General features: G+C 43.4%; 1 protein-coding gene across 1 annotated transcript in view; it reads left to right on the top strand.

Annotated features, from left to right (window-relative positions):
- STEEP1 (STING1 ER exit protein 1) overlaps positions 1–20,774 on the top strand; it is a 29,006-nt gene that overhangs the window by 1,921 nt on the left and 6,311 nt on the right. The window contains exon 2 of the mRNA XM_035288350.2: positions 4,763–4,880. Within this exon, the coding sequence (XP_035144241.1) occupies positions 4,763–4,880 (118 nt within the window). The remainder of the gene's footprint in view (positions 1–4,762; positions 4,881–20,774) is intronic.

Raw genomic sequence — 20,774 nt, 5'->3', positions numbered from 1 at the left:
TGTCTCATTGATCTAATATTGACAATGTGATGTTAAAGTCTCCCACTATTATTGTGTGGGAGTCTAAGTCTCTTTATAAGTCATTAAGAACTTGTCTTATGTATCTGGGTGCTCCTGTATTGGGTGTGTATATATTTAGGATCGTTAGCTCTTCTTGTTGCATTGATCCTTTTACCATTATGTAATGTCCTTCTTTGCTTCTTTTGATCTTTATTGCTTTAAAGTCTGTTTTCTCAGAGGCGAGAATTGCAACTCCTGCTTTTTATTTATTTGTTTATTTTTGCTCTCCATTTGATTGGTAAATCTTCCTTCATCCCTTTATTTTGAGTCTTTGTGTATCCTTGCATGTGAGATGGGTCTGGATGCAGCATACCGATGGGTTTTGGCTTTTTATCCAATTTGCCTGTCTTGTGTCTTTTGATTGGGTGATTAGTCAATTTAAATTTAGGATTAATAACAATATATGTGAGTTTAATACTGCCATTTGATGCTAGCTGGCTGTTTTGCCCATTAGTTAATGTAAATTCTTCATTATGTTGATGCTCTTTACTTTTTGTTATATTTTTGGAAAGGCTGATACTGGTTGTTCCTTTCTATGTGTAGTGCTTCTTTCAGAAGCTCTTGTAAAGCAGGCCTGGTGGTGATGAAATCTCTAAGTACTTGCTTGTTCACAAAATATTTTATTTTTCCTTCGCTTGTGAAGCTTAGTTTGGCTGGATATGAAATTCTGGGTTGAAAGTTCTTTTCTTTAAGGATGTTGAATATTGGCCCCCACTCTCTTCTGGCTTGTAGGATTTCTGCTGAGAGATCTGCTGTGAGTCTGATAGGCTTCCCTTTGTGGGTAACCTGACCCTTCTCTCTGGCTGCCCTTAGCATTTTCTCCTTCATTTCAACCCTGGTGAATCTGATGATTATGTGCCTTGGGGTTGCTCTTCTTGAAGAATATCTTTGTGGTGTTCTCTGTATTACCTGGAGTTGAATATTGTCCTACCTTGCTAGGTTGGGAAAGTTTTCCTGAATAATATCCTGAAGAGTATTTTCCAGCTTGGATTCATTCTCTTCGTCACATTCAGGTACACCTATCAAATGTACATTAGGTCTTTTCATATAGTCCCATATTTCTTGGGGACTTTGCTCATTCCTTTTTATCCTTTTTTCTTTAATCTTGTCTTCTTGTTTTATTTCATTGAGTTGGTCTTCAACCTCTGATATCCTTTCTTCTGCTTGATCAATTTGACTGTTAAAACTTGTGCATGCTTTGCAAAGTTCTCATGTTGTGTTTTTCAGCTCCATTAATTCACTTATATTCCTCTCTAAATTGTCTATTCTGGTTAGCATTTCATCAAACTTTTTTTCAAGGTTCTTAGTTTTTTGCATTGGGTTAGAACAGGTTCTTTTTAGCTCACAGAAGTTTCTTATTATCCACCTTCTGAAGCCTGATTCTGAGAATTCATCACACTCATTCTCCATCAGGCCTTGTTGCCTTGTTGATGAGGAGCTACAATCCTCTAGGAGACGCATTCTGATTTTGGATGCTTTCTGCCTTTTTGTGCTGGTTTCTTCCCATCTTTGTGGATTTATCCACCTGTCATCTTTGTAATTGCTGACTTTCAGATTGGGTCTCTGAGTGGACGTCCAGTTTGTTGATGATGATGTTATTTCTGTTTCTTTGTTTTCCCTCAGCAGACACCCCTCCTCCACAGAGCTGGACCTTCCCAGGTTCAGCTGTGCTTGCTGTGAAACTCTCAATCATCAGTGTTTCCAATTGCTATTTTTTTGTGGGGGTGGGACCAGCTGAGCCCGATCTCCTGGCTCCCTGCCTCGGAGTCCCCTTTTATTCTTTTCCTAACTGAACAGTTGATTCTCTCCCAGGTGCCCCAGTCACCTGCCAAAAAGGTGCCAGGATCTGTGCAGTTTTCCGTGCAGCAACTGCACCGGCTGAAACAGCGGCATTGAGATTTGTGACACTTTTCTGCCTGGGAATCTCCCGGTCTGGCTCCCGGCTTCAGTCCCCCTCCTAATCAGCTGAATGGGTGACTCTGCCTTCTCGGAACTCCAAATGCCAACTAAAAGGGCACCCAGTCCCGCATACTCTGCACTGAGAACCGTGCTACCAGGACGCCAGCAAAACAGCTGCGCCGGCCAAAAGAGTTGCGCTGGTGACCTGTGGGGCTCCTCTGCTGGGAATCTCCTGGTCCGTAAGCAACAAAAATTTGGAAGTCTGGTATCCACTCTCTCCCCGCACCTTCACTGGGAGCTGCAACCCTGAGCTGCTGCTAGATGGCCATCTTGGATCTCTCTTGGCTTTTCATACATCTTAAAGAACAAAATCCTCCTGGCCAAGATGGGCCCCCACATGCCTCTCCAGCGTCCTCTCTCACCTGCTTCGAACCACTCTTTACTGCTCTCTGTCACATACCTTACATCTGTCCAGTCCATCAAGAAATCCTGCAGGTGCTTTCTTGAGAATGTATGCAGGATGTGACTGCTTCTTACCACCTCCATTTCTTTCTTTCTTTCTTTCTTTCTTTCTTTCTTTCTTTCTTTCTTTCTTTCTTTCTTTCTTCTTTCTTTCTTTCTTTCTTTCTTTTCTTTCGTTTTTTAGATGGAGTCTCCCTCTGTCACCCAGGCTGGGGTGCAGTGGTGTGGTCTTGGCTCACTGCAACCTCTGCCTCCCAGGTTCAAGCAATTATCCTGCCTCAGCCTCCCAAATAGCTGAGATTACAGGTGCATGCCACCAGGCCCAGCTAATTTTTTTATTTTTAGTAGAGACGGAGTTTCACCGTGTTGGCCAGTCTGGTCTTGAACTCCTGATCTCAAGTAATCCACCCGCCTAGGCCTCCCATAGTGCTGGGATTATAGGCGTGAGCCACTGCGCCTGGCCTACCACCTACACTTCGAACACTCTAGTCCAAGCTACCACCATCTTTCACCTGGATTGGCTCAATAGTCTCTTGCTTTCACTGCTTCCACTCTTCCACATAGTAGCCAGAGTCCTGTTCAAAACCAATGTTTTCGTATAACACTGAGAATAAAACTAAAGTCCATCCATACCAAAACCCTTCATGATTGGGCCTCTGGCTACCTCTCAGGCTTCATCTCCTAACAGTCTTCCCCTTGCTGATTGCACTCCAGCCACAGTGGCTTTCTTGCTTTTTCTCCATCATATCAAAAGTGTTCCTGCTCCGTAGCGCCTTTGGAATTGGTATTTCTTCTGCCCCAAAAACTTTTCCCTCAGTGCCTCCTTACTTCATTCAGGTCTCTGCTGAAATGTCATTTCCTTAGAGAACTCTTCCCTGATAACCTTATCTAAAACAGCATCCCTGTCACTTTGTCCTCTTACCCAACCTAATTTTTTAAATTAGTGGTTATCATTGCCGAAGATCATATTATTATTTTAAAATATGTTACCTCTTCCACTAGAATGTAAGCTTTATCAGGGCGGGGACTTTCTTTCTTTCTTTTTTGAGACAGGGTCTAGCTCTTGTTGCCCGGGCTGGAGTGCAATGGCACGATTGTGGCTCACAGCAACCTCCTCCTCACAGGTTCAAGCGATTCTCCTGCCTCAGCCTCCTGAGTAGCTGGGATTACAGGTGACTGCCACCATGCCCGGCTAATTTTTGTATTTTTAATAGTGATGGGGTTTCACCATGTTGGCCAGGCTGGTCTCCAATTCCTGACCTCAGGTGATCTGGCCACCTCAGCCTCCCAAAGTGCTGGATTTCAGGCATGAGCCACTGTGTCTGGCCTGTTATATCAGTTTTCAATCTGCTTTACAACTGTACCTAATTTGTTTACTGCATTTTCATATTAAAACTCCTCCAAATAGGATGGATCATTTGTATCCTTTATGTATCATATCACTTACCCTCCTCCTCCTCTTTTTGTTTTTTTTGATAGAGTCTTGCTCTGTTGCCCAGGCTGGAGTGCAATGGTGTGATATCAGCTCACTGAAGCCTCCGCCTCTCAGGTTCAAGTGATTCTCCCACCTCAGCCTCCCAAGTAGCTGGGATTACAGGCCCTGCCATCATGCCTGGTTAATTTTTATATTTTTGTAGAGATGAGGTTTCACCATGTTGGCCATACTGATCTTCAACTCCTGACCTCAGGTGATCTGCCTGCCTCAGCCTCCCAAAGTGCTGGGATTACAGGTGTGAGCCACCATGCCTGGTCTCTTTTTTTTTTTTTTTTTAAACAGAGACAGGATCTCACCATGTTGCCCAGGCAGGAGTACAGTGGCTATTCACAGGCACAATCATGGCACATGATAGCATTGCACTCCTGTCCTCAAGCAATCATCCTGCCTCATCTTCCCGAGTAGCTAGGACTATAGGTGCACGCCACCTCGCCCAGCCTTTCTCCTTTTCTTAGCACATACCTACTTTTCCCCGTGCTTCCTTGTAGGCATTCCAGTATGCTTGATTGTGTCTCCTGATTCATGCATTATAACACAAACCAAGTGTACTATGATCACAGAATTGCAGTACTGGGAAGGACTTTTGAGATAATATCATCTACTCATCTTTCAAATGAGGCAAAAGTGAAAGAGGAAGTGATTTGCCAAAGATCACCAAGGTAGTAACAGAGCTGGAACCAAAACCAAGATCTCCTAACAGCAAGTCATTTTTAGTTGGAACATTCAATAATAGGCTTCAATAAGCATAGTAATTATAGTAGCAAATTCTAGTGCCAGGGGCCCCACTGAAAACGTCTCAGGGTATTTTGCAGTGACTCTAGTGACACAATCTCTCTATTCCTTCAGACTGCCAGTTAGAGAAATTGCCCATGAGACCCCGGGACCGGTCCCGTGTGATTGATGCTGCCAAACATGCGCATAAGTTTTGTAACACAGAAGATGAGGAGACTACGTATCTGCGGAGGTAAGAGGCTGATGCTCCCTGTTTAGGATTTTCCTATTGTGTTGGAGTCTATTTCTGAAGAATATAAATATCACATCTAAGGCTAGGCACAGTGGCTCATGCCGGTAATCCCAGCATTTTGGGAGGCCAAGGTGGGTAGATCGCGAGGTCAGGAGTTCGAGAGCAGCCTGGCCAACATGATGAAACCCTGTCTCTACTAAAAATACAAAAATTAGCTGGTGTGATGGTGGGTACCTGTAATCTCAGGTACCCGGGAGGCTGAGGCAGGAGAATTGCTTGAACCCAGGAGGCAGAAGTTGCAGTGAACCGAGACTGCACCATTGCACTCCAGCCTGGGCGACAGATCAGGACTCTGTCTCAAAAAGAAAAAAAGTCACATCTGTTGTTGAACCGGTCAGTTGGGCCCAATACTTTGACATTTGTGGTGGTTTTCTAACCTCTGTTAATGCAGTAATATCTTTAGTGTGCTTTGTTGAAATGGTGCTCAGATGTGATTACGTTGCTTTTTTTTTTGTTTTTGAAATGGAGTCTCACTCACTCTATTGCTCAGGCTGGAGTATAATGGCGTGATCTCGGCTTACTACAATCTCTACCTCCTAGGTTCAAGCAACTCTCCTGCCTCATCCTCCCCAGTAGCTGGGATTACAGACATGCACCACCACGCCCAGCTAAGTTTTGTATTTTTAGTAAAGATGAGGTTTCACCATGTTGGCCAGGCTGGTCTCGAACTCCTGGCCTCAAGTGATCCTCCCTCCTTGGCCTCCCAAAGTGCTGTAGTTTGTTTACAAATACAGGTTTAAATGAGTTCATTCAACCTGTAATCTTGTGTAGCATACCATGTGCCAGGCGTTGATCTAGGTACTAGATCTGTGAAGATGAATAAGGTATGATTTTTACAATTTTTTTTTTTGAGAGGGAGTCTCACTCTGTTGCCTGGCTAGAGTGCAGTGGTGCAGTCGTGCAGTCGTGGCTCACTGCAACCTCCACCTCCCAGGTTCAAGCAATTCTCCTGCCTCAGCCTCCTGAGTAGCTGGGACTACAGGTGTGTGCCACCATGCCCTGCTGGTTTTTTTGTATTTTAGTAGAGATGGGGTTTCACCATGTTGACAAGGATGGGCTCGATCTCCTGACCTTGTGATCCACCTGCCTCAACCTCTCAAAGTGCTGGAATTACAGGCATGAGCCACCGCGCCCTGCCTGATTTTTACTATTAAAGAGTTCATGACTTTGAGGGAATGACTCCTGTTGTGATAGGAAAAAATACTGATCTTCTGAACAAAAGGAAAAACAGCTGGGAGTGGGTCATTTTTCCTGAATGGTAGCCAGGAAAGCCTTCTAAAGATGATGGCATTTGTGTTTAGCCCAAACTAGGATTTCCCAAGGAGATGAAGGGAATGAGGAGCATTCCAGGTGGAAGGAATATGGAAGCATCAGAAACATCAAACACGATGTGCTTTAGAAATCTGAATTGTCCTTCGTGACTGGAGCACAGGTTACTTTACAGGAAGGGATTCATGCATACTGGGGTGAGGACAGAGTAAAGTGCACAAGTGGACAAGTCTGGCCTTAATCTGTAAGCAATGAAGAGCCATCTCTGTTTTTTAAGCAGGGGAGTGATGTGGTTAGCTCTGTTTTAGATTTGGGAGTCCTTGGTATATATGTGAAATTGAAACCTGGGAAGGGATACAATTACAGAGTGTGGAGCAAGCAGAGAAGACTGAATATTTAAAAGGCAGACAAAAGAGTTGGAACAGAACCAGAAGAACCTGGTGATGGGGAAGACAGGAGAGAGTATCAAGAAGTGTGTGGCTAGGGGGTATGGCTAGGGGACGGTCAGTAACAGGTGCCAGAAGTCATGGAAAGGTCAGTCCTAGGGAATTAGAAAAATCCATCCATTCATGCAACAAATATTTCATTTACCGAGTTCCTACTGTGTTCCAAGTGCTATCCTAGAAGTCTGGAATATACCAGTGTATTAGTTTACTAGAGCTGCCATAATAAAGTACTACAGCCTGGGTGTGGTGGCTCATGCCTGCAATCCCAGCACTTTGGGAGGCTGAGTTGGGTGGATCACTTGAGGCCAGGAGTTTGAGACCAGGCTGGCCAATGTGCTGAAACCCCATCTCTACTAAAAATACAAAAATTAGCTGGACATGGTGGCTTGTGAGCCTGTAATCCCAGCTACTCGGGAGGCTGAGATAGGAGAATTGCTTGAATGGGGAGGCAGAGGTTGCAGTGAGGTGAGATTGTGCCACTGCACTCTAGCCTGGGTGACACAGTGAGACTCCGTCTCAAAAAAAAGAAAGTAGTCCAAACTGGGTGGCCTAAAACAATAGAAATTGTTCAATAATTGTGGAGGCTAGAAGTCTGAAATCAAGGTGCTGGTAAGGCCCTGCTCTCTCTGGAGATTGTAGGTTAGAATCCTGCCTTGCCTCATTCCTGGCTTTTGGTGTTTGCCAGCAATCGTTGGCATTCCTTGGCTTGTATTGTAAATGCATCACTCCAGTCAGTGCTTGCATCCTCACATGGCATTCTCCCTTTGTCTGTTCTTTTCTTATAAGGACACCAAACATATTGGATTAAGGGCCCATCCTACACCAGTATGACATCATTTTAACTTAAATAATTTTATCTGCATCATCACTATTTCCAAATAAGGTCACATTCCGAGGTTCCTAGATGGAGGTGAATTTTTTTTTCTTTTGTTTTCTTTTTTTTTTTTTGAGATGGTGCTTGCTACCACACCTAGCTAGTTTTTGTGTTTTTAGTAGAGACGGGGTTTCACCATGTTGGCCAGGCTGTTCTTGAACTGTTGACCTCAAGTGATCCATCTGCCTTAGTCTCCCAAAGTGCTGGGATTATAGGTGTGAGCCACTGGACCCAGCCTTTTTTTTTTAAGGCAGGGTCTTGCTCTGTCACCCAGGCTGAAGTGCAGTGGCACAGTCACAGCTCACCGTAGCCCTGTCCTTCTGGGCTCAAGCAATCCTCCCACCTCAGCTTCCCTAGTAGCTGGGACTACAGGTGTGTGCCACCACGCCCAGCTAATTTTTTATTGTTTGTAGAGATGGGTGTCATCATGTTGCCCAGGTTGGTCTCGAACTCCTGGACTCAAGTGATTCTCCCACCTTGGCCTCCCAGAGTGCTGGACTCATAGGCATGAGACACTATGTTTGGCCAGAATGTGGCGAATTTTTTTTTTTTAACTGAGTCTTGCTCTGTTGCCCAGGCTGGAGTACAATGGAGTGATCTCAGCTCATTGCAACCTCTGCCTCCCGGGTTCAAGCAGTTCTCCTGCCTCAGCTTCCTGAATAGTTGGGATTACAGGCACCCACCAACATGCCCAGCTAATTTTTGTATTTTAGTAGAGATGGGGTTTTGCCATGTTGGTCAGGCTGGTCTCGAACTCCTAACCTCAGGTGATAGGCCCAACTCGGCCTCCCAAAGTGCTGGGATTACAGGAGTGAGCCAACTCGCCTGGCCCAGAATGTAAGTTTTTAAGGGTCACTATCTAACCCAGTACAACCAGTAAACAGCAAAGAATCCTGCCCTTATTGAACTTTAATGATGAACCAGAGAAAGCTATAGGCTGACATCTAGCTACGTATTTTCTTTTTTTTTTTTTGAGATGGAGTCTCGCTCTGTCACCCAAGCTGGAGTGCAGTGGTGTGATCTCAGCTCATTGCAACCTCTGCCTCCTGAGTTCAAGTGATCCTCCTGCCTCAGCCTCTGATGTAGCTGGGATTACAATTGTGCACCACCATGCCCAGCTAATTTTTGTATTTTAGTAGAGATGGGGTTTTGCCATGTTGGTCAGGCTGGTCTCGAACTCCTGACTTCAGGTGATCTGCCCAACTTGGCCTCCCAAAGTGCTGGGATTACAGGCATGAGCCACTGCGCCAGGCCTAGCTACATTTAATTTAAGATGCCAAACAGTTGTTAGTCCACACTAATGAAAAGAGTTAGAAAATACTGCTAGGTGACTTTTGGTAGCAAATCAGGCATCAGGCACCATTATGACAACTGGGTTTTTAGAATGGAGCAACTGAAGAGAAAATTGGTTATATACAAGATACAACTGGAAGCACAGATTATATAACTTAGGAAATTTGCAAAGGAAGGCCCACCAGGAAACATCAGGAAATCGTTCATTATGTATGGTATATCGGAAGGTTCCTAAATAACATCCAATATTGAAGGCTAATCCATTCTCTTGTGCTTTGTCTCCTTCTATTACTTAGGTTTGTGATTTTGAAAATTATCAGCTGACTATGTTCAGGATCATTAAGTTTTTATTATCTATATATATGTATCATTACATGTAAGTGTTGTATATATTAATTTAGTATATATTATTTAGTTAATATAGAAAGTAATCTAACAACACAACTAGACCACAGGTTCCTAAGGCACTGTACAGTAGATGCCCTTACCTCTAGGCCAGAAAACTGCTGGATAGCCCTAGATTGAAGTAGAAACCCCAAATTCAACCTGCCTGCTCTTGGAGGTGAGCCAGCTTTAGGCCTAGCCTTATTGTCAGGTAGTGCTCAGGCCAGTGGCCTCTCACCAAATGACTCTGTTGGGCTATAGCTCTTAGAGTTTACCAGCAAGCCATGGTAAACTTCCCCCTTGGTTGCTATAGTTACTGCTCTAATCATAGTCTTTCCAAGAACCCACTCAGTGGGCTTCTCTGTCAGTCAGGGTGGAATTTTTGTCTGCTCTTACCTTTCCTCTTTTTAAAATCCAGCTGCCTATGGGAAGCACCAGTTACAGAAAATAGCCATTTCCCAACACATGCACTGGAGCTCATCACTTTCTACCTCCAAGGCTCTCCATTCTAAAGTAACCCTCCTTTGACACTGTCATTCTCTAATACCCTGTTCCCCTTCACCGACCACTCTCCCAGTTGCAAATTGAGTGAGTGCTTTTCTGTACACATCTTTGTTGACCATGTGTCCCTTGATGTAGTCTCTTTACTTGATTTTTGTGAAGATGCTCTTGTGAGTCTCCTCCTCCTTTGGCCTTCTCAATCTTTTGGATTCTTTTTCTTCTGCCTGCCCCTCAAGTATTGGTATTCCCCACGGTTCTGACTTTGCTTTTGTCCCCACTGTCTTTATGCCTTCCTTGGCCATTCTCGTCACCTTACATGGCATTAGTTACACTTATACTTTTATGCGGATGATAAAATCTAAATCTGCCTGCTGTGCCTTCCTGTGTCCCAGAACTGTATAGCTAACTGCCTACTCTCCCTCTTCACCTGCTGTCTTACGTCTCAGATCCAACATGACGAAGACCAAACTCATCATTTCTCTACTGTGGAGACTACCACAGATTGATTCACTCAGCACCACTCCAACACTCTTCTGCTATACCCTCCTTGTACAAGAGTGATTGTAAAGTTAGGGTGCATATTCCAGTCCCCTTCCCCCTAGCAACTAAGATTCTGAATATGTCTTAGCTTTTGCCAAACAAAAGAGATGGAAGTAGATGTCAGCTGATGGGCAACTTCAAGCCTTTTTTACTCTTTTGTCATTCCATCCTGCTTCTTGGAAAATGGACATGATGATTGGAGCACTAGAAGCCAGCCTGGGACTGGGAAGGAGAGGCCACAAGAATTGCAGAGCCTGTGTCCTGCTACCCTTGGGTCTCAACCAGTGCTCAGAACTGCCTGCCTCCTGATGTCTTTTACATGAGAGAACAAGCTCTTTTGTTGAAGCCATTGTAGTCAGGTCTCTATTACTATTAGCGAAATGCTAGTCCTTCTTTTCCTTCTTCCTATGATGACACCAGGATTCGTGCAGTGGCTCCAGCCAGAAATCTGGGAGTCAGTCGGTCTTTGTCTCATCTGTTCCCACCATCCCACCATCCCCTGCACATATCTAGTCAGTCACCATGTGCTGTCGGTTCTGCCGTCTAATCTCTTTTGTGGCTGCTTCCTCATGTTCAGCCCTGCTGCACTGCCATTATTCTAGTACCCCAGATCATTTGCTTAGACTACTGAAGCGGCCTCTTACCTGGTCTTTTGGTCTCTAGTTTTGCTCTCCTCCAGTCTATCCTTTACTGCCCGAATTATCTAAAATGCATATTATGTCAATCACCTGCTTCAAATCTGTTAGTGACTCGTCATCACTTACAGCAGTGCCTTTTCAGACCTTTTTAAATGAAAAATCCTTTCTTTAATTAAATTCTTACCCAGGCGTATAAACATATAAGACTGGTAAGCAGAAAGCTACTCCGAGTGGGGAAGAATCTAGCCCAATCCATTAAGGACTCCTCTCTCCTCCCCATCTGATTTCAGTTAGGGATCATTGTGGGGTACAAGGAAAAAACTCCTAGTTAGCTGGATAAAATATAAGCCTGGGCTGGACGCTATGGCTCACACCTGTAATCCCAGCACTTTGGGAGGCTAAGGTGAGTGGATCACAAGGTCAGGAGTTCAAGACCAGCCTGGCCAAGATGGTGAAACCCCCGTTTCTACTAAAAATACAAAAATAGCTGGGTGTCATGGTGGGCACCTGTAATCACAGCTACTCGGGAGGCTGAGGCAGGGAATTGCTTGAACCCGGAAGGCGGAGGTTGTGGTGAGCCGAGACCGCACCATTGCACTCCAGCCTGGGCAACAGAACAAGACTGTCTCAGGAAAAGAAAAAAATCTAAGCCTGAATGGGCTGTATGATCTATCCATCCTCATCTTCCTGTACTCTTTTGATTCTTTTTAAAAGAACAAATATTTATCATTTTATATACTTTCTGTGGGTCAGGAATTCAAGAGCAAGCTTAGCTAGGTGGTTCTGGTCTCTCATGAAACTGTGATTAAGAAGATGACCATGTGAACAGTCATCTGAAGTCTTTTTTTTTTTTTTTGAGACAGGGTCCCACTCTGTCACTCAGGCTTGAGTGCAGTGGCACAATCACAGCTCATGTCAGCCTTGAACTCCTGGGCTCAAGTGATCTTCCCACCTCAGCCTCTGGAGTAGATGGGACCATAGGCATGTGCCACCATGCCTGGCTAATTTTTAAATTCTTTTGTAAACACAGGGTCTTGCTATGTTGCCCAGGTTGGTCTTGAATTCCTAGGCTCAAGCAATCCCCCTGCCTTGTCCTCCCAAAATGCTGGGATTACAGGTGTGAGCCACCATGCCTGGTCTGAAATCTTAATTAGGGCTGGAGATTCTTCTTCCAAGGTGTCTCACGTGGTTGGCAGCTGAGTGCTAACTGCTGGCAGGAAGTCTCAGTTTCTTATCACAGGGATCTTTCCTTAAGGCTGCTTGAGTATCCTCATGACATAGCAGCTGGCTTCCCAGAATGTAAGTGATTCAGGAGAGCAAGGCAGAAGCTGCAATGTCTTTTATGGCTATGACTCAGAAGGCACACACAATCGTTTCTGTGATGTCCTATTGTTATTGTTGTCACAAGTCGGTGCTATCCATTGTGGGAGGTGACTGTACAAGAGTGTAGTGCCAGGTACAAGGATCATTGGGGGCCGTCTTAGAGGCTGGCTACCACAGCTAGAATGGAGAATTCTTTTTTTTTTTTTTTTTGATACGAAGTCTTGCTCTGTTGCCCAGGCTGGAGTGCAGTAGTGCAATCTTAGCTCAGTGCAACCTCCACCTCTGGGGTTCAAGCGATTCTCTTGCTTTAGCCTCCGGAGTAGCTAGGATTACAGGCACCACCAGACCTGGCTAATTTTTCTCTCCTGCAGTAGAGACAGTGTTTCACCATGTTGGCCAGGCTCGAACTGGCCTGACCTGAGGTGATCCACATGCTTTGGCCTCCCAAAGCACTGGGATTACAGGCGTGAGCCACCGCGCCTGGCTGAGAATGTTTTGTTTTGTTTTTGGTCACAGAGTCTTCCCTATCTCATATATTCCTTGAGATTCAGGGTAGGAAAGAAAATCAGGGTCAATTATCTTAAACATCTAGTTCATATCAATCAGTTCTTTATAATCATGCCACTGAAAATCCTTACCTCCATTTACATTAAAGTCTCATTATTTCAGTAAGATGAACTTTTTGGGAGCAGGGACCCTGCCTTATAGTTCTGAAACCCTTATGACAGACATCTTGCCTGCTTCTTGGCACATGGTTAGAAATAGATACATTTTTATAAACTTGACAAAATTCAGTTTGTCATTGGTACTTGAAGATTTAACTCATTGAGAAATACAGAGCCACATTTATTTAATATTTCTGTGTGTTTTGAAAACTTGAACTTATGGGATTGGCTGACTTTGGGATTCAAGGAGAAGTTCCTTCTTTGTTTGGTGAATCTCTCCCTTCAGTCTGGGGTTGAATTTACTCCCAGTGGGACCAGACAGGGTATACAGAACCAAAAATATTGTTAGTGCCCTGGTCCAGTGATGTCAGTGAATTGGAGCAGCTTTGACATAAATAATACTGGTAAGTGGAGAGGCAGAATGTTAAAGATGATGGTCAGCACAGTCTGTATAGTTATATCCCAAGCAGTACCACTTTGTGACTTCGGGTGAGTAATCTTTTAGGCCCCCAATTTCCTTATCCTTCAACTGGGAAAATAATACCCATGTGTTATCAAAGAGCAACTGAAAGTCTCCTACAGTACCAGAAGGACGTAAATAGTGATAATGACTTTGGAAAGCACTTTGGCAACATCCAGTACAGCTAAAAATGCGCATAATGTATGCCTCAGCAATTCTGCTTCTCATGTGCACCTTAGCAAAGTGATTCTCAGCCTTCACTGTATGCTAGAATCATCTGAAGGAGTTTTTGTTTTTGTTTGAAACGGAGTCTTGCTCTGTCGCCCAGGCTAGAGTGCGGTGGCGCAGTCTCAGTTCATTGCGACCTCCGCCTCCTGGGTTCAAGTAATTTTCCTGCCTCAGCCTCCCGAGTAGCTGGGATTACAGGGACCCCCCCCACCACACCCAGCTAATTTTTGTATTTTTAGTAGAGATGGGGTGTCACCATCTTGACCAGGCTGGTCTCAAACTCCTGACCTCGTGATCCACCCACCTTGGTCCCCCAAAGTGCTGAAATTATAGCTGTGAGCCACTGGGTCTATCTGGAGGTTTTTTTTTTTTTTTTTTTTTTTTAATTCGAATGCCTTAGCTTTACCCTCAGAGATTTAGTTTCTTTTCTTTTCTTTTCTTTTCTTTTTTTTTTTTTTTTTCTGAGATGGAGTCTCACTCTGTCACCCAGGCTGGAGTACAATGGCGCAATCTCAGCTCACTGCAACCTCTGCCTCCCAGATTCAAGCAATTCACCCACCTCAGCCTCCTGGGTAGCTGAGACTACAGGCACCCACCATCATGCCCAGCTAATTTTTGTATTTGTGTAGAGATGGGGTTTGACCATGTTGGCTAGGCTGGTCTTGAACTGCTGACCTCAGGTGATCTGCCCACCTTGGCCTCCCAAAGTGCTGGGGTTACAGGCGTGAGGCACCACACCCGGGCAAGATTTAGTTTCTTTTAAATTGAGTTATAATTTTCATACCATAAAAGTCACCATTTTAAAGTGTATGATTCAGTGGTTTTAGTATGTTTGTAAGATTGTACAAAAGATTGGACACCTCTGCCCTAGAGAAAGGAATGCTGCACAGAAGCCAAGAAAAGTCTGAACAGACAGGCCTTGCTGGGTTTAGATCATGTGCTTTTTGTCCATTCACATTTCTGCATGTGTCAATCGTGCCTCTGTAATGCAGCTTCCATAAAAACCCAAGAGGACAGAGTTTGGGAAGCTTCTGGATGGCTGAACACGTGGAGGTTCCTGAAGTTTGGTGTGCCCAGGTAGGGCATGGAAGCTCCACGCCCCTTGCCCCTTACCTCACCCTTCACATCTCTTCATCTGTATCCTTTGTGATATCCTCTACAGTTAACTGGTAAAACACTAAGTATTTCCCTGAGTTCTGTGAGCCACACTAGAAAATTAATTGAACCCAAAGAGGGTGTCTTGGGAACCCAAACTTGAAGCTGGTTGGCCAGAAGTTCTGGAGGCCTGGCTAGGCATGGTGGCTCAGTCCCAGCACTTTGGGAGGCTGAGGCAGGCAGACCACTTGAGGTCAGGAGTTCGAGACCAGCCTGGCCAACATGGTGAAACCCTGTCTCTATTAAAAAATTTACAAAAATTAGCTGGGCAGCTGGGTGTGGTGGCTCACACCTGTAATCCCAGCACCTTAGGAGGCAGAGGCAGGTAGAACTTGAGGTTAGGAGATTGAGACCATCCTGGCTAACATAGTGAAACCTTGTCTCTACTAAAAATAAAAAACATTAGCCAAGTGTGGTGGCATGTGCCTGTGTTCCCAGCTACTCAAGAGGCTGAGACAGAAGAATTGCCTCCCAGGAGGCAGAGGTTGCTATGAGCTGAGATTGTGCCACTACCCTCCAGCCTGGCAACAGAGCGAGACTCCGTATCAAAAAAAAAAGCAGTTCTAGAGGTCTGAACTTGTGACTGGTATCTGGTGGGTGGCCAGTCTTGGGGACCAAGCCCTCAACTTGTACTGTCTGACACCATGTCCGAGTAGACAGTGTCAGAACTGAATCAGAGGACACCTAGCTGGTATTCATTTATTGGATTGTGGGAAAAACCCCCACACATTTGGTTGCAGAAGTTTTCTGTGTTGAGGGTTGTTGCTGTGGTGTGAGAGCAGAGGAAAAACCCGGTTTGACAGAGTTTTTCCCAAACAGCTGGCATTCACCAATAGATAATCTGTCTCAGTGGTACTGCCTGCCTGCCTGCTTCCTCGTTCCTCCCTCCTTTCTGCCTTGGCCAGGCAAGTTGGATGGGGAACTTAGGAAGGACAGGAGAAACAGAGGAAGTAGAATTTTTTTTTTTTTTTTTTTGAGACAGAGTCTTAGTCTGTCGCCCAGGCTGGAGTGCAATAGTGTGATTTCGGCTCACTGCAACCTCCGCTTCCCAGGTTTGAGCAATTCTTCTGCCTCAGCCTCCTGAGTAGCTGGGATTATAGGCGCCCAGCACCGTGCGCAGCTAATTTTCGTATTTTTTAGTAGAGACGAGGTTTCACCATGTTGGTCAGGCTGGTCTTGAACTTCTGACCTCAGGTGATCCACCCTCCTTGGCCTCCGAAAGTGAGCCACTGCATCCAGCCCAGTGTCATATCTAAGAAACAGCCAGGTGTGGTCCATGCCTATAAACTCAGCTACTGGGAGGCTGAGGTAGGAGAATTGCTTGAACCCCAGAGGTGGAGGTTGTAGTGAGCCAGCCAGGATCATGCCACTGTATTCTAGACTGGGTGACACAGCCCAACTCTGTTTCAAAAATAAAGAAAGAGGAAATATTTGCCTAATCCAAGCATATAAAGATTTGCAGCTGTATTTTCTTCTAAGAGTTTTATAATTTCACTTCTTACATTTAGGTCTTCCATTCATTTTGAGTTAATTTTTATATATAGCAAGAGGTAGGGAGCTAAATTCACCCCTTTTTGCATGTGGCTCTCCAGTTGTCTCAGCACCTTTTGTTAAAAAGACTGGGATTTTCCCCCTTAGTGGTCTTGGCACCCTAGTTGAAGATAAGTTAACCCTATATGTATGGATTTATTTTAGACTCTCAGTTCTATTTTATTTACCTATATGTCTATGCTTATGCCAGTACCACCCTGTCTCTATTAATGTAGCTTTGTAGTCAATTTTGAAATTGGGAAGTGTGAGTCCTCCAACTTTGTTCTTGTTTTTCAAGATTGCTTTGGCTATACTGGATTTCTTCCAATTCCATATCAATTTTAGGATCAGCTTAAATATCTGTGAAAAAGCCAGCTAGGATTTTGAAAGGGAGTGTGTTGAATCTGGAAATTCATTTGAGGAATATTGCCACCTTAACAATATTAAGTCTTCCAATCCATGAAGATCAAAATGTGTTTACATTTATTTAGGTCTTAATTTCTTTTGATAATATTTTTTAGTTTTCAGTGTACATTTCTTTAAAAAATTTTTTTATTATGTAAGTTCTGGGGTACATGTGCAACTCGTGCAGGATTGTTACATAGTTATACACATGCCATAGTTTTTTGCTGCATCCATCTCTCTGTCATCTACATTAGGTGTTTCTCCTAATGTTATCCCTCCCTTCAGTCTACATTTCTTACAGTTCTTTTGTTAAATTTATTCTAAGTGTTGAATAGAAGTAGTGAGAGCGGCGTCTTTATCTTATTCCTGATTTTAGGGGGTAAACTTTCAGTCTTTCACCGTTAAGTATGATGTTAGTTTATGTGGTGCTATGATTTGAATGTGTTCCCCGAAAGTTCATGTGTTAGAAACTTAATCTGTCTGCCCTATGAATGGATTAATGGATTAATGAGGCTCTGCTCTCATGAATGGATTGATGTTGCTGTCATGTGAGTGGGTTTGTTATTGCAGGAATGGCTTTGTTTCAAAACCGAGCTTTTTCACACTCAGTTGCCCTTCTGCCATGTTATGCTGCAGCACGAAGGCCCTTGCCAGATGCCAGAGCCATGCTCTGATGCTTCCCAGCTTTCAGAACTGTGAGAAATAAAGTTCTTTTTGTAAATTATCCACACTGTGGTATAATGTTACAGCAACAGAAAATGCGCTGACATGTGAGTTAATAGATGTGGGATTTTCAGAGATGCCCTTTATTAGGTAGAGGAAGTTCCCTTCTATTCTTAGTATATTGAAGGGACTTTGAATTTTGTCAGTTGCTTTTTCTATGTGTCCATTGAAATGATTATGTTTTTTCTCTTTTATTCTATTATGATGTGTTAATTTTTCAGCTTTATTGAGGTATAATTGACAATTGTATGTGTTTACAGTATACAACTTGATATTTTGACATACTTTGTGAAATGATCATCACAGTTAAGCTAATGTATCACCTCACAGCTAGCATTTTCTTTGTGTGTGTAGGCAGTGAGAATACTTTAAGATCTACCCTCTTAAAAAATGTAGAATGTCCAATACAAGGTTGTTAACTGTAGTCATGATGCTGTATATCAGATCTCCAAAACTCACTCATCTGGCGTAACAGCAACTTTATACCCATTGAACAACCTCCCGTTTCCTCTACCTTCAGCCCCTGGCAGTCACCATTCTACTCTCTGCTTCTATGAGTTTGACTATTTTAGATTCCACAAACAAGTGAGATCATGCAGTATTTGTTCTTCTGTGTTTGGCTTATTTTCACTTAGCATAATGTCCTCCAAGTCTGTCCATACTATTACAAATGGCAGGATTTCCTTCTTTTCGTAAGGCTGAATAATGTTCCATTGTGTGTACGTGGATAATTCTTTATCCAATTAGCTATTGATAGACATTTAGGTTGTTTCCATATCTTAGCTACTATGAATAATGCTGCAATGAGTATGGGAGTGCACATAACTCTTTGACGTGCTCAGCTGATTTCCTTTGGATATATACCAAGAAGTGGGATTGCTGGATTATAGGGTAGTTCTATAATTTTCTGAGGAACCTCCCATACTGTGTTTCATGATGGCTGTACTAATTTACATTTCCACCAGCAGTGTGTAAGAGTTCCCTTTTCTCCACATCCTTACCAACACTTACCTTTTGTCTTTTTGATAATGGCCATTCTAACTGGAGTGAGGGAATATCTCATTATGGTTTTTTTGTTTGTTTGTTTGCTTTTGAGACAGGGTCTTGCTCTCTGTCACCCAGGCTGGAGTTCAGTGATGTGATCTTGGCTCACTGCAACCTCTGCCTCCCAGGCTCAAGCGATTCTCCTGCCTCAGCCTTCCAAGTAGCTGGGACTACAGGCATATGCCACAATGCCGGGCTAATTTTTGTATTTTTAGTAAAAGGGGTTTCGTCATGTTGGCCAGGCTGGTCTCAAAATCCTGACCTCAAGTCGCCTTGGCTTCCCAAAATGCTGGCATTACAGGCGTGAGCCACTGCACCCAGCCCTAATTATGGTTTTGAGTTGCATTTCCCCAATGATTAGTCTTTTCATACACCATTTGTATATCTTGGAGAAATGTCTATTCAGGTCCATTGCCCATTTAAAAATCAGGTTATTTATTTATTTGCTATTGAGTTGTATGAATTACTATGTGAAAAAAGAAGATTGCTTTGACCACAGAAAAACCTAAAATTTCCACATGGTGGAAAAAGTCAAAGACAAATGACAAGAGAAGAAACAAGGCCCCTTAATTATTTGCAAGACTCCTTAATATGAAATTAAAAGGTAATCGAATAAACAAAGTATATGAACTAGCAGTTCAAAACAAAGAAAATGCAAATGACTATTAAATGTATGAAAAGATGTGTAACTTTAATCCTAAAAAAAGAGATACAAATGATAAGGTTCCATTTTTCACGTGTGAGAATAGCAGTGATACAATTTAACAAAATACAGTGTCCATGAGACTGTAAAGAAACAGGAACTCTCAATTGGTAGTGGGAGTCTAAATTGGTTCAACTTCTTTAGAGAGAAATTTGGCAGCATCTACCAGAATTTAAAATGTACACACTTCTAGGAATTTATTCAACACATAAAAGACATTTTGGTTAATTTATACAAAAGAATACAATGTGGTCCTTGTAAAGAATGAAGTAGCTCTCTATCTATTGATATGGAATATCTAAATGTATTATATGTAACCAAGTTATATTTTTAAGTGAAGGAAAGTAGAGAACAGTGTACATTTGTCTAAAAAAGAAAAAAATATTTTCTTTATGTACCAATCAGAGTTCTTTGCTTGTATATGTGTCAGCTATCTCTAGGATGAACAGAAGAAACCAGAAACAGTATTTGCCTCTGGGGAAGGGAACTGGGTGGGTGGAAGATGAATGGGGATGATATTTTTTGTTTTATACTCTTATGTATACCATATGCATATATTGTCTATTAAAAAGTTGAAACAAGGGGAGGGGAAGTGAGGACACCAGTCAGGACCAGCTTTTACAGTAGTCCAGGGAGTTGATACTGGTGGTTTAGGCCAAGATAGTGGCAGGAAGGTGGACACAAGCAGACAGATTCAAGGTCTTTTCTTGGAGATAAAATCTGTAGGATTTGCTGATGAAGTAGGTGTGGGAGATGAGGGAAAGAGAAGAATCAAGGATGAGTCCCAGGTTTCTGTTAAGCAGCTGTGCAGGTGGAATTGAGTCCTTGTGTATATGACTTGGTGCCTAAGGTGGTATTGTGTGGGCTCTTGAGCTTGACTGCCTGGGCTTAAATTCAACTTCTGCTTCCTAGCTCCACGACTTTGGGCAAGCCATGTAATGCTTTGGGCCTAGGCTCCTCATCTGTAAAGTGAGAATAATAATATGACCTACCTCACATAGTTGTTGTAACGATTAAATGAGTTAATACATGTATACTTTTTTTTTTTTTTTGAGACAGTCTTTCTCTATCACCCAGGCTGGAGTGCAATGGCATGAACTTGGCTCACTGCAACCTCCGCCTCCTGGGTTCAGGCAGTTCTCCTGCCTCAGCCTCCTGAGTAGCTGGGATTACAAGGTGCCTGCCAGCATGCTCAGCTAATTTTTGTGCTTTTAGTATTGATGGGGTTTCTCCATGTTGGCCAGGCTGATCTCGAACTTCTGACCTCAAGTGGTCTACCCGCCTCGGCCTCCCAGAGTGCTAGGATTACAGGCGTGAGCCACTGTGCCCAGTCGAGTTAATGTTAACATGTATGCTTTAGAATAGCTCTTGGCACATAGTAAAAGGTTTATAAGTGGTTCCTGCTATTATTGTTGTTATTACAACAACTACTATTGCTACCTATAATTAGGACTACTCCGCTGCTCCTCCTCCTCTTCCTTTGTCAGGGAGATACCTGACCTGTATCAGGGGCTCTGTAAATGTTTGTTGCAGGAAGTGGGGAATATTTAATGAGTTGATCTATGAAATGAAAACTTTTGAAAGGCCCTCTTAGCATTTGAAGAAATGGGATAGTATCAACAAGGTTTGAAGAAATGGGATAGTATCAATAAG

The sequence above is a fragment of the Callithrix jacchus genome, chromosome X (assembly GCF_049354715.1).
Source record: "Callithrix jacchus isolate 240 chromosome X, calJac240_pri, whole genome shotgun sequence".
NCBI lineage: Eukaryota > Metazoa > Chordata > Mammalia > Primates > Cebidae > Callithrix > Callithrix jacchus.
This window is presented reverse-complemented; position numbering and strand designations above follow the sequence as displayed.